This window comes from Cryptotermes secundus, unplaced genomic scaffold (genome assembly GCF_002891405.2).
Source record: "Cryptotermes secundus unplaced genomic scaffold, Csec_1.0 scaffold88, whole genome shotgun sequence".
Classification (NCBI taxonomy): Eukaryota; Metazoa; Arthropoda; class Insecta; order Blattodea; family Kalotermitidae; genus Cryptotermes; species Cryptotermes secundus.
The window spans coordinates 1,317,212-1,329,929 of record NW_019724585.1 but is presented as its reverse complement, the minus strand read 5'-3'; the positions used below and the strand labels follow the sequence as shown (position 1 = coordinate 1,329,929).

Below are 12,718 nucleotides of genomic sequence, written 5' to 3'. Positions count from 1 at the left end.
AGCAAACTACAATATAAGTAATCATAGAGAAAACTACGTATATGTACACATCAATTTGGAAACCTGGACAAACTCAATATATAATGAACGTTAATAAAGATTTCGAAAATACGTCACAGATCAAATATTTGCGAACGAAAGTAACAAATGTGAACTGCATTACCGAGGAGCGGAGTATTATATTCAGTGACTCTTTGCCTATCATTCAATTCAAAAACTGTTCTTCCCGCAATCTGTCTAAATGTGTGAATGTGCATCGCATTACCCGAGTTTTCCTCTGAGGAGACAATTCATATTGTAGTCTCTAAGATGGTGGCCGTATGTTCTTCCGAAACGTCAGTACCCATCTACCAGACTACAACTCGGTGTCGTAACACAGAAAACCACAAAATAAAAATGTAAAATTAAGTACACAAAAGTGTAAAGTTACCTGTATTGCTCAGAATTGTTGGGTTTTGGACTTGGTCCATCGCCAGGTGTTCTAGAAACTAGAAAGCACAACGTTTCGAAAATTGGATCTTTTCCGTCTTCAGGTGAGGGGGAAGACTCAGTTGGTTCCTTTAGAAAGAGCTAACCTCAATCACTCAATCAATTCATCCAATGATTGATGTTATCTCTTTCTATGGGACACAACTGCGGTGTCCTCCTCCTCATCTGAGGACGGAAACAGATCCAGTTTCCGAAAAGTGTGTCCTCTATTATTTAAAATTCCGGACGATGGAAAAAGTTCAACACCGCACTAATTCTGTGTCATCGACCATCGTCAGAACACTTTAGAATCTATTATCTGAAATGTTACTGTAATGGATTTCTGCTACCACCATAAACAAGGCCACATAAATACTTACCTATTCCTGTAGATGAAGCGAGTTCGTCTTGTTTTCCTGAAGTAACGTTTCCAGGAGAACTTCCTGTCGCCCCAGAACTACCATGTCGTCCGTTCAAACGCATTCCGGAGAACACAAATAGTGGTATCACAGAAAGTCACAGAACGCCATCCACGAGTTCTAGGACACACTGCACAGTTGCACGAGGAATATATTCATCGCGAATTGGATTAAATCCGCAAACACTAACACTATAATGGTTAGGATCTGTTTCAGTAGTAATGAAGATTAACAGCTTTTGCTTTATCAACGCGGACAAATCCCTGTCTGGAATTAAAAAGAGTGACGATATCAGACACAGTCTAAACACAGATAAACGCTAATGTCACTATCACCCGCTACAACACGCTATCTCTGTGAGTATCAGTCTGCTGTCACGGCTTCCAACTATACAGCCTCTCCACCTGCAGGTAGTGAAGTGACCTGAAACACAAATTCCACGACTTTGAGTCAGAGCAACAACTTAGAAATACAGAATGTCCCAGGAGGAATGGACCAAACTTCGGGAGGTTGTTCCTTATGTTAAAGTATGCCGATATAACCCAAAACACCTATGTCCAAAGTTGAACGGTTACGGAGATAATGGCCCGAGAAAAGTGTGGTCTTCTAGCGGGTCCACGGATTATACCTATCAGCTGAGAGGCCTTATCTTTGTTTGTCCTTGAGTGCCGTGATTCACCCTAGCCGTGCTTATGTAGTTGGCTTTATCAGAACGCGCAGTCAGCACGTTACGTCAGCGCTTGCCATTCATGTGTCATGTATAGTGCTTGGAAACCCTAAGGACAATTATGACATGGCGAGCGAGTATTTTGTACTTCAATTTTATGGCTTCATGTCACTCACAAGTTAGTTTGTTGTTACGTACATTATTAACGTTACAGAATCCATATATTCCTGCCAGTTTTAATATGTATTTTGTAATCAACAAGTGTGCAACGCCGGTCAAAGTTTGACACTTCTCTGGCCATTATCTCCGTAACCGTTCAACTTTGGACATAGGTGTTTTGGGTTATATCGGCATACTTTAACATAAGGAACACCCTCCCGAAGTTTGGTCCATTCCTCCTGGGACACTCTGTATATTAAAGAGAGTAATTGTGAATGGCAATAAGCTTATGACACACCAACGACCTTCTTCGCGTTACATAACAGTGCCAGCGATGGTCTCTGTATATCACATGAGGATTTTTCAGGAAGTAAGATTACATGTCTTTTTTCTTTAGAAACAAATTGTATTACAGTATATAATAGTTTACTACTACTACTACTAACTAAGCAGTCGGTCACGGTAGTCGAGCGGTCTGAGGCATGTACTGTCTTCGGTCGCTCGGAAGCCGGGATCGTAGGTTTGAATCCGATACAAGGCATGGATGTTTGATATGTGTATGCATTTATTCTGCGTTTGTTGTGCTGTGTTTAGGTAGAGGCTTTGCGACGAGCTGATCACTCGTCCGAGGAGTCCTACCGTCTGTAAAAATGATCGCTGAAACTGAAAAATCAGCCCTAAAGTCCAAAATTGGAGCGGGAAAAAAAAGAAAAAAAAAACTAACCAACTGCATGGAGTTGAGTCCTTCTTCAGAAGCCAACAGTCGCTCAGCTAACAACTTAATAAACTCCAGTGCTCACAAGAGCCTCCACTGGCCCCTGTTCTGCTTCAGTCCATACCACCCCATCTTATTTCTCTTAAGATCTCACAATATTATCGTTCCACCTAAGTCTAAGTCTCCCTAGTGGTCTCTTTCCTTCTAGTTTTTACGCTAAAATCATATGTATGTACATATATATACAGGGTGTCCCAGGAGGAATGTGCCAAACTTCGGGAGGGTGTTCCTTATGTTAAAGTATGNATGTTACGTACATTATTAACATTACAGAATCCACATATTCCTGCCAGTTTTAATATGTATTTTGTAATCAACAAGTGTGCAACGCCGGTCAAAGTTTGACACTTCTCTGGCCATTATCTCCGTAACCGTTCAACTTTGGACATAGGTGTTTTGGGTTATATCGGCATACTTTAACATAAGGAACACCCTCCCGAAGTTTGGTCCATTCCTCATGGGACACTCTGTATATATCTCCCGTTTCTCCCCCAGTGCGTGCTCCATGCCATATCCATCTCATTCACTTTGACTTGATCATTTTAATTTAATCTGGTGGAGCAGTACGTGTTTTGCAATTTTCTCCAGTGTTCTACTGCTTCATCCCTCTTCGGTCCAAACAAACAAACTCCTCAGCACCTTCTCAAATACCTTCAGTCTATGTTCCTCCTTTAACGTCAGAGACTAATTTTCACACCCATACAAAACGCTTACTACCAATTCCGCACATAACTTCTTGACGTGCCGTGAAACATGCTGCTTGTTGTCAGACGACCCTGCGGTGGCAAGTTTCATACCGCTAAGACGTACAAAAGTCCACCATTCGAACACGATCCTGAACCAGGTCCAACCACTTCCCAGATTCACATCTCCACTTTTGTGATCCAAAATATCCCCACCTAAATTCTAATACATTATTTGCCTCCATCCCAGCCATAGGCTACACCTAGTCCATCGTAACCTCCTAGATTTCACTAGCGTAAAGGTTCGGCCACACAGAGCGCTACGTACGCTATGTTCGCTACACGAACAGAAAAATATCTCCCTTTATTGCCAATGTGACTGGCCACACAGACTTCCGTACGCTACGTACGCTATGTTCCCTATGTTAGCTGCGTCGCAGAGTGTAAACAGCGTACTTAGCGCACGTAGCGTACGTAGCGAACATAGCGTAGCGCTCTGTGTGGCCGAACCTTAACAAAGATGGGAGACCTATACAAACCACCATTATCTTCCCTCGTCATGTGATATCAAGAATTATGCACTTAGTTAGGTTCGGAAATTTGCATGTGTACAAACTCTCCCAATTTACCCATTTACTATGTTCTCCGAAGAAAAAGAAGGAATGTTAGTTCATCACGTTTCGTACGACTGCTTACATTTCAGTACAATTCCGACTATAGGATAGCGCAGTTGATATAGCGACTGGCCACGGGCTGGACGACCGAGGGGTTGGCGGAGGCAAGAATTTTCTCTCCACCAAGTCGTCCAAACTAGCTCTGGGGTCCACCCAAACTCCTGTCCAATGGGCACCGGGGATTCTTTCCCCCGGGAGTAAAGCGACAGGGGCGTGAAGGTGACCATTCACCTCAAACTAGTGCGTAGGTCAAGAAAATGTCTATCTATACATCCACTCCCTCATACGCCTGCCTTCATGGCGTAGTGCTTAATTCGTTGAGCACAGGGACAATCTTACCTTTTTATTTATTTATTCACTCAGTCATTCATACACTCTTGCCCCCCTCAAACTGTTCCTTCAGGGAACTGAATTAAACTAAGTTCCTTGCTGCAAGGTCATGATTATAGCGTAAAGAGGGGGTGGGCGAATTCAAGTTATATACCCGTTTATAAGTTAAGAAATGCAGCAACAGCTATAGACTAACCCAATATGTATGCATATGCAAGAATATTTTACAGTGCCTCATCTAATATTCTTATTTCTAATGAACCATAAAAGGGAAAGTGCAGAATTCGCGCGGTGGCCATGTCATTTTAGATTTCATATAAAAATGATCCCATAAAGAACTGAATATTTGTGAAGTAGAGATTGCCACAGAAAGCTTGAAACCAATGCACTATGCTTCCCTTACGGTGTGTGTGGAGCGGATATGCGCCAAGCAAGGCATCGAAGTGGGAGTCCTGTTTCGCAGTGAACCAACGGTTGTTGTAAATAACTGAGAAGCTGAAATTCCTAAAGCCACTTAAAGCAACTGTTCACCAATCACTCTTCAGAGGCACTGTATCACTTAAGGGTAGGGTGACCAACTTTCGGTCATGAATTTAAGGGAGATTTAGTCACGACAAATTTTGCGCATTTTTAGCGGCGCGGCGTCAGTCCAGCAAACGTTCACTTTCACTGTCACTACTCATTATGAAAATGGATTCAATTTGGTAGTTATTTAAAAGCACGAGGACGAACACGGCAAGAAGCAAGAACAGAAAATATTACAATCCGGAAACTGATATTCCGCTATCGATTAGTATATGCTAAACTTTCTATCGATTATTATGGGTAATTTTTCGATGTTTATCGATGAGTACCTCTAAGTCTAAACTGTCGATAATAATGACAGTTTATATCGGAATGTATTTGGCGGGAATAATATATAATTTAAATTTTGCGATCTTGATTGTTAATGAAGTATACGGGAGAAATAGAAGGTCAATACGGGAGCCGGGAGGATCCAAAAAAATTAGCTCTAATACGGGAGATCCCGGGAAATACGGGAGAGTTTGTCACCCTACTTAAGGGGGGCATGCGGTAGCGTAGTTCGTTGAGGCACTATGCTACAAGCCGTGTGTATTACCCAGTCTCACGCAGCATCATTAGTATTTTATTGTAGAGAGGGAAATGCACGTGTTCTTCCAAGTGCAGTATTTAGTCCTCCCGCAACGCTGGATAACCTTCTTACCCAAATGTGTATAAGCAGACCGTCTGCTTTTACCGGTTCTCACGGTCTCTTCGCTTGCAGATTTCTTATATTTTTTCTTCTACCCTGAAGATGGAGGCGATACGTTCCTCCGAAACGTCGGTTAACACAACATATACACGGTGCCAAATCCCAGAAGACTGTTTTCTTCATAGTCACCGCCGTGAAAGCCTCAAATCTTACAAAGTTGACACTAACTTAGCCGACAAGCGGCGGTCACTCGGTCGGTATAGCTCGCCTGCGGACTAAAGCCATCTCTTTTTGTTTGTTAAGAAACAGATCTGATTTCAGCAAATGAAACACAGACCTACTGCGACACCAGTAATGAAAACTTTCACAGCATGAAACCCCAGACAGACGAGGAAAACATTCCTACCAGATGCATAGGACATTACAACATCGAACCGTTAAGGGAGGAATGTTCAGGTCACGTCTCTTACCTACCGGGTTCTGTTGAATCCTCAAATGAATACGCTTATATTACTACGAAAACAAGAAATCTGGTTTGTACTCTTTCTGAATTCACGAGTTCAAAATTCAGCTGAATGTGAAATCTTCAGAAAATGCAACCCTCTCTTACACTTTCCTTTGCACACAGCCTGTGATAATTACGGGAAGGGTATTTTTCTCTCACGGGCTGAGGCTAAGTCCACTTGGTACTGCTGCCACTACTGGCTTACTGTACCAGTCCCAGATGATAGATGATGATGATGATTGTGGGACAATTGGTGTAATGCGAATTGGCAGGGGAAACCAAAGAACTCTGTGAAAACCTACCCCAGTGCCACGTTGTCCACCACAAATCTCATATGAACTGATCCGGGCTCGAACCCGGGTCGCCGCGGTGGTAAGCCGTCAACTAACCGCCTGAGCTATGGCACGGCAATTAATGGAAGGGTTAGTCGATTATGAGGGGAAGAGAGAGGGGGACGATACTGCAATGTGTTATAAGGCCAAGACACGTTCCCAGGAGAAGAACGCGGTCATGAACCCGCTATTGCTTGGAATGTGGCTTGCTGATAACACAAGTGCAAGGAAATGTTTCGATGTTAATATAGTTGTACATATTCTAAACAGTTTCCAGGGCCTTCTGATTGAATATGTATAAAGACAGCGCGCGGTGTTCATCAATGTAGCATAACTTAAATTTCTACATGAGAAACAATCACGTTTCAGGGCTTTGTAAGGGCTCAAGGGCCTAACAGATTATTTTCACCCATATTTGGAAGGCAGTGATATGAGCGCGAATCTATACTCTCAATATGTAAAGTTAAATTTTCCTATGTTTACCAGTGCTGAAGGTACACCGTTAGTAACTTCTCGTAATCAGGTTTCCGCTTTATGTACAGAGTGATGCATTTGAAAAAGTACTCATACACAAAGCATATTTCATATCCAAACATGACACACACACGACTTGTCACAAATCATGCCCCAGCCAGCTTGACGGTGTGTCGAGAGACAAGCTTGTTCCCGTCATAATGATACGGGTGATATACTCGTATTCGGTACTAACTTGCAGCTGTGCAGTCGGTACAATTTTTCCTTAAGAAGCACCACAAAAAATTGGGGATGTTAAGCCAGGGCATGTGGGTGGCCACAATTCCTTCGAAGTAATCATGTTTCCGGGGCGGGGGGGACCTACAGCATTGTGTATTGCCCTAGATGCAAAACACGTAGCGCCATCCTGTCGAATCGAACAGTCTCCTCGAGAAGTTCCAGCAAGTAACAGAACTGCATAATAATGGACTAGTTACGACGATCGTACATGAGAGACGAAGCGCAATATTATCTGTTAGGATTCGGCTGCAAATTGATCACGCTAGAAACGTATAGACATATGCACAAAGAGCACGTATGATCAATGACGTTTCGAGAAAAACGAAACAAACACGTCACATACGCCATCTGAAACGATATAAGGGAAAGCCGGCCCACCAACACCGGAGTCACATATGGTTTAAGATGCATGTGTATATATATAAATTCTGGAAGGGATTTTCTGGCAGCTGAAACTGTGAGTGAACGGAAGGACTTATATTAATACTATCTTGGCAAACCTGATGCTAGCAAAAAAATAAAATAAAATTCTTATCTGCAGAAAGACGAAAGTTGAGAAATTACGCTATTTCGAATAACCATAGCAACGAAATGCTGAATGTTAACACACAGTCCTACTGTACAGACTTCTTTTGCTACGTTTCATAAATGTGTATTTCATATCATTAACGAGCTAGAATCTTCTTCTTCTGTCAATGCATTGTTTCTGTTGTTTGTCATAATCAGGGCCCGGATTTTGATGACATGTCATCTTTTTTTCTTTGTATCCTATGCGATGCTCTTAAATATATAAATCTCGGATATGAGCTGCTGGTTACAGAAATGTAAATTTTATAAGTAATTTTTTGTCATTTTTTGACATTTTTAGGTTTAAGGTCATTTTTTAATTTTTTAATTTAATTTTAAATATTTCGTTTTCAGATCGATTACTCGTCTCGCTGACTTTCCTTCCTCAGTACTACGGGATACTTATTGTACAATTAAGCTAATGAGTACTGAAGGTGTTGCTGCACCTTTCTCTCTTTCTTTCTTTCTTTCCTTCTTTCTTAATCTGTTCATCTTATACATTTACGGTGTCGAGGTAAGTAAATTTATTTTCTCTTTATCTAAGACAGTCGGAAGGACTCCTTGGATGGGGGATCGGCCAGTCGCAAGGCCGCTACCTAACAGAAACATCCATGCCTTAAGTGGGGTTCGAACACACGATCCCAGAGTCCGAGCGAGTGAAGAAAGTTCATGCCTCAGAACGCGCGGCCACTGTGGTCGGCTTGCTGCACCTTCACTTGTGCTACTTCATGGGATGCTCGGAATGGTTGTCATTGACCTCGACGCGGCGCTGTAAGCCTACCTTCTCGCCACAGTTGTTAACACTGGAATCAGCATTTTAAATTACTCATTCAACTTTTGAGTGTTATTGCTGTTGTAAAGACGCGGTCCTTCATACCCCCTTAAAACACAGTTATGAGGATTCAAGTCCGGAAAACGAGAAGGCCAAAGTACAGGATCATTATGTCTGTTAAATCTGTTGGCAAACATTCCTGTAAAGGTCCGCTATGCGCATACCACGTACCTATGACCGCCTATGACTGCCTGTTCATATGTCTGTAGGTACACCTTAGAGTTCAGCGGGTAAGAAATTACATGCCAAGTTCATAAGAGTACAAACGGAAGAGTGACGTCGAAGAAATGCAGCCCAGTAGCTATATTTCACAGTTCCCTTTGTCTGATGCAATCACTAACCAGTACGAATTATTTCTTTACCCAGAATTACGATTGTTTACATTGCCCAAAACAGAAGGGGACAGAAAGTTATAGTGCACTCATATAGCTTAATGATATGCTGGTTTACCCATGCATAAGATTCCATTCACCATTGGCAATAATTCCCATGCAGTTCCCGATGTAAAGACATGGCACGAATAGAACTTACTCTTAAAAAGGATATCTATACAGAAAGGAAGTCTTACTCATTCCAGCGCCATTCGCCACCTGACAAGAATTTTAAGTTAGATCCACCAACAATTTTGCATGACGTCCCATGTGAACAAGCAATGCAAACCGTGCTGTGTGAAACACAGTGCACAATTTGAACCCCTATGGTTGATGTTCCGGTTGAGGCACTGCGGCCATGCCCAGCTGGCTGATTGCTATTCGACAGGTGTGCGTTCAGGAATATATCCGTTCCTATACGACAAAATAAAACTAGCCTAATTGATAGACTCGCAATTCACGGTAGCACTTCATACGTCAGCAATGCCTGGACTGGTTAATGGGTTTCAAGTGCATTCTAAGTACATGATTTTACAAAAATGGTTAGGAATACAAGCATTTTCCAGATATGTTACTTTGCATATATGAACCTAATGTTGTAAAGCTAATTACACAGTCAGAAACTGGATTTCCTTGTATTTCGATAAGTACTCCGTTATAAACAAAACCCTGAGAATTTATCTATAGATTCCAGGGTCCGAGCGAGCAAAGACAATTCATACCTTAGACTGCTCGGCTACTGTGGTCGGTCAGCATAACAAATACGCTACAGGCGGAGTTAGCAGTTATGTTAATATTTGGGCAATTTTTCGAACGCAAAAGGAGTACGATGTATGTATCTTCTGATGACATTCATTTAATATTTGAAATCTGTATTAGGAAACCTTGCCGGTCACGGCAGCCGAGCGGTCTAAGGCATGCACTGTCTTCGCTCGCTCGGAAGCCGGGATCGTGGGTTCGAATCCCATTCAGGGCATGGATGTTTGTGTGCGTTTTTTTGTGTTTGTGTACAGGTAGAGGCCTTGCGACGAGCTGATGACCCGCCCAAGTAGTCCTACCGAATGTGTAAGATCTAGAAAAACCGAAGTGAACGGAGAAGTTCATGGAGGCAGGCCTAGGCCCACTAGGGCTGTAGTGCCAAGGAAAAAAATTAGGAAACCTCAACGAACTATCCAGCTCTGAGGAGAACATAAATTGTAGGTGTCTGAAAACAAAGGGCTCAAGAAAATATTTGAACCTAAAAAGAATGAAGTGAAACATTCGGGATATCAGACGAGGAATTTCTATTTTACAGGCCGCCTAAAGTTTGAAGGATTATGAAAACCAGGGGGCTACATTGTACTGGGTATGTGGCTAGGACTATATGACACAAGGAATGCATATAGAATTTCTGAAAATATTTTTTCGGAATATCTAGATGAATACGCGAGGATAACAGCTTGAATCATACGGATATAGGCTGTGGAGATCATAGGTAGATGGCAGTAGCTAGGATTCGTGTCCACTGGTATTAAAGGCGTTACACCGAGTTCTGTTACCATATTGATTAGTTAGGTAAATTTTGTTGTCTTTGGGAATATCTTCTTGTCCGCGCAATCAAATTATCCAAGGGCCCTAAAAATATTCTTTTGTGGTCTAAGAAAGCAAATATGAGACAGCTCTGCTTAAATTATGCAGTCTTGTAGAAATAATTAGCCGTGGAAATCCCGGTTTATGTTGGCAATAAAATAATTTTGGTTACGTCTAGACGCGTAACATGCAGGGTTCGAATGGAAACCGGTAAGTGTATCAATAGCGTAATGAAAAACACGTATGTACAGGTGTGTTATGGGCAAATGTGTGATTTATATGAAAGTAATAACCCAACTGGCAGGGCTGTCAATGCATATATGTCCCTGTGCTGCTCCAATACTAGGATCGCAGATTCGAGTCCCGTTCGGGGAAAAAAAGAAATGCACGCGCATTTTCTGCGTTGTGCTAAACAATGCAGGTAGAGGAACTGCGATGGGTCGATTTCCCGTCAAATGATTCCTTTCATATGGGTAACTGATTCACTACTACCAGAAATGACTCTGAATCAGAATATCCCGAAAGGCCTAATAAATCATATCTGTAGAAGACGGAAATTAATTATATACAACAAAGTAATTATTTTGATTATAAAATTATGCCTGACTTTCTATAAACAATTTATAGTTACTCAACTGGTCAACATATTCCCTGACTGTATGGAAGATTCTCACCAGCGCACAAAAACCCACCAATGGATCCCGGAGCAGCGAATCCAGGCAGCACCGCCATCTTCAATATACACTGTTACTACAAATGATTCATTCCATTTCAAAACATTACACTTCCCAAAGTATTTCACATGCAAATATGATTGATACATGAAAAGAACCGCAAACTCACCAAGTTTGCATCGTGATACACCAGTTGGCAGCATGAGTGCAGTGCCTCACAAAATGGCAACGAAGCTGGAAGAGTTTCTGTGTATGGAATATGTGAGATGTTCTTCTGTTATTGCAGTGCAGCGTGCATTCAGAGCAGAGGATAGAAAAGAACCTCCATGTAAACAGAGCATTCTGCGGTGGTGCCGGCAGTTTAAGGATACTGGTTGTCTGTGTAAACGGAAAAGTAGGGGGCGACCAATATAGTGTTTTGAAATAGAATGAATCATTTGTAGTAATTCTATATTTTAACATTTTCCCATCAATCCCCAGTTTACACAGAGTGGTCTCTTCCCTTTTGATTTCCGGTCCCAAGCGTACCAAATAACCAGCTTATTCCTCCCTCTTGAATTAACGAGTCGAAAATTATTATGTTGAATGTGAAAATTATGAAGTTCCTCATTGTTTAAAATGTCTCCTGTTCCTCTTTATGTACTCTTTTCGGATTTCAACTTACTTATTCAGTAGGCCAACCGTATCTTCGCGCACCTCCTCTCAGAGAGCAGAATAAAGTTTCACGCCCATAGGCTTACAAAATAACAGATGCAAAGGAAACAATAAAGATGTCCCACTCCATGAACATGCATACGGGAGTGGTGGCATAGCTCCACCATTCTTGTTCTTGGCACCACATGGAGGTGAGTGGCCAGTTTCACGCCCTTACCGTTTTACGCTATTTTTACCCTAATTATTTTATAAAATAAAATTAGGCTTATGAAATCACCTTGCTGTCTGTCTCTCTGTGTCTGTGTCCGTTCATCTGTTTGTATGCCATGCTAATTTTTAGGCTTATGAGATCATCTGTTTATTCCCCCATAATTTTCTTTATGAGGTTTATGAGACCATTTTCCTCTTTGTGTGTGTTTATGAGTGTGTATGTGTGTCCCCCCCCCCTTTTTTTTTCGTTTTCTACGGGGTCTGTATCGTATCGAAGGACAGTAGGCGAGTAGCTATTCCCAGAGCTTCTTGTATATATTTCGGTCTTTAAGTTTTATATGTACTTGTCCACGAGTATCTGTACCAGATAAATTTTTGTGTCGCTATATCCAGTGCCCCTCGTTGGTGTCTCCACCTTATCGTGGTGAGGGTGTTTGAGTATGCCAAGGACCCTGAGAGCTATACCAGCGGTAGCGTAGCTACTGGCAGGGCCTCCCTTGCTGGACAGGTCAAAGGGTAGGCATCAGACGAAGAGAGACACCAAAAACTGATGCCGGAAGCAGCGTCATCAGCAGCGACTTGAAGCACAGAGCAAATGATGCTCGAGATGGTTCAAGTTCGTATAGCAACAGGCGTGACCAGAGTGGTTTGAACGGCTGCTGTACTGCGATGTGGAAAGCAAATGGAAAAACTACCACATTATCACTTTTCCTGGATAGTCTCTTTCCAAAAACAGAAGATCGCATTAAGTGGAGGAACTGTTTTGGAAGAGACTGTGGACCTGTCGTCTGACAGATTACTGATGGATGGATGGATATCCAGTGCTGTACACGCTGTAAATGAACATGAAGGCGTCGATAAAA

General features: G+C 42.1%; 1 protein-coding gene across 6 annotated transcripts in view; it reads right to left on the bottom strand.

Moving 5' to 3' along the window:
* Positions 1-12,718, bottom strand: part of LOC111862253 (echinoderm microtubule-associated protein-like 2) — a 110,423-nt gene that overhangs the window by 86,844 nt on the left and 10,861 nt on the right. For 4 of the 6 annotated variants that reach the window (XM_023847479.2, XM_023847487.2, XM_023847485.2 and 1 more), the window contains exon 2: positions 849-1,310. In XM_023847479.2, the coding sequence (XP_023703247.1) occupies positions 849-951 (103 nt within the window). In that variant the 5' untranslated portion in view covers positions 952-1,310. Of the gene's footprint in view, positions 1-848; positions 1,311-4,578; positions 4,649-11,160; positions 11,239-12,718 lie in introns of those variants that run through there. The other 2 variants (XM_023847483.2, XM_023847481.2) reach the window with 2 other exon arrangements.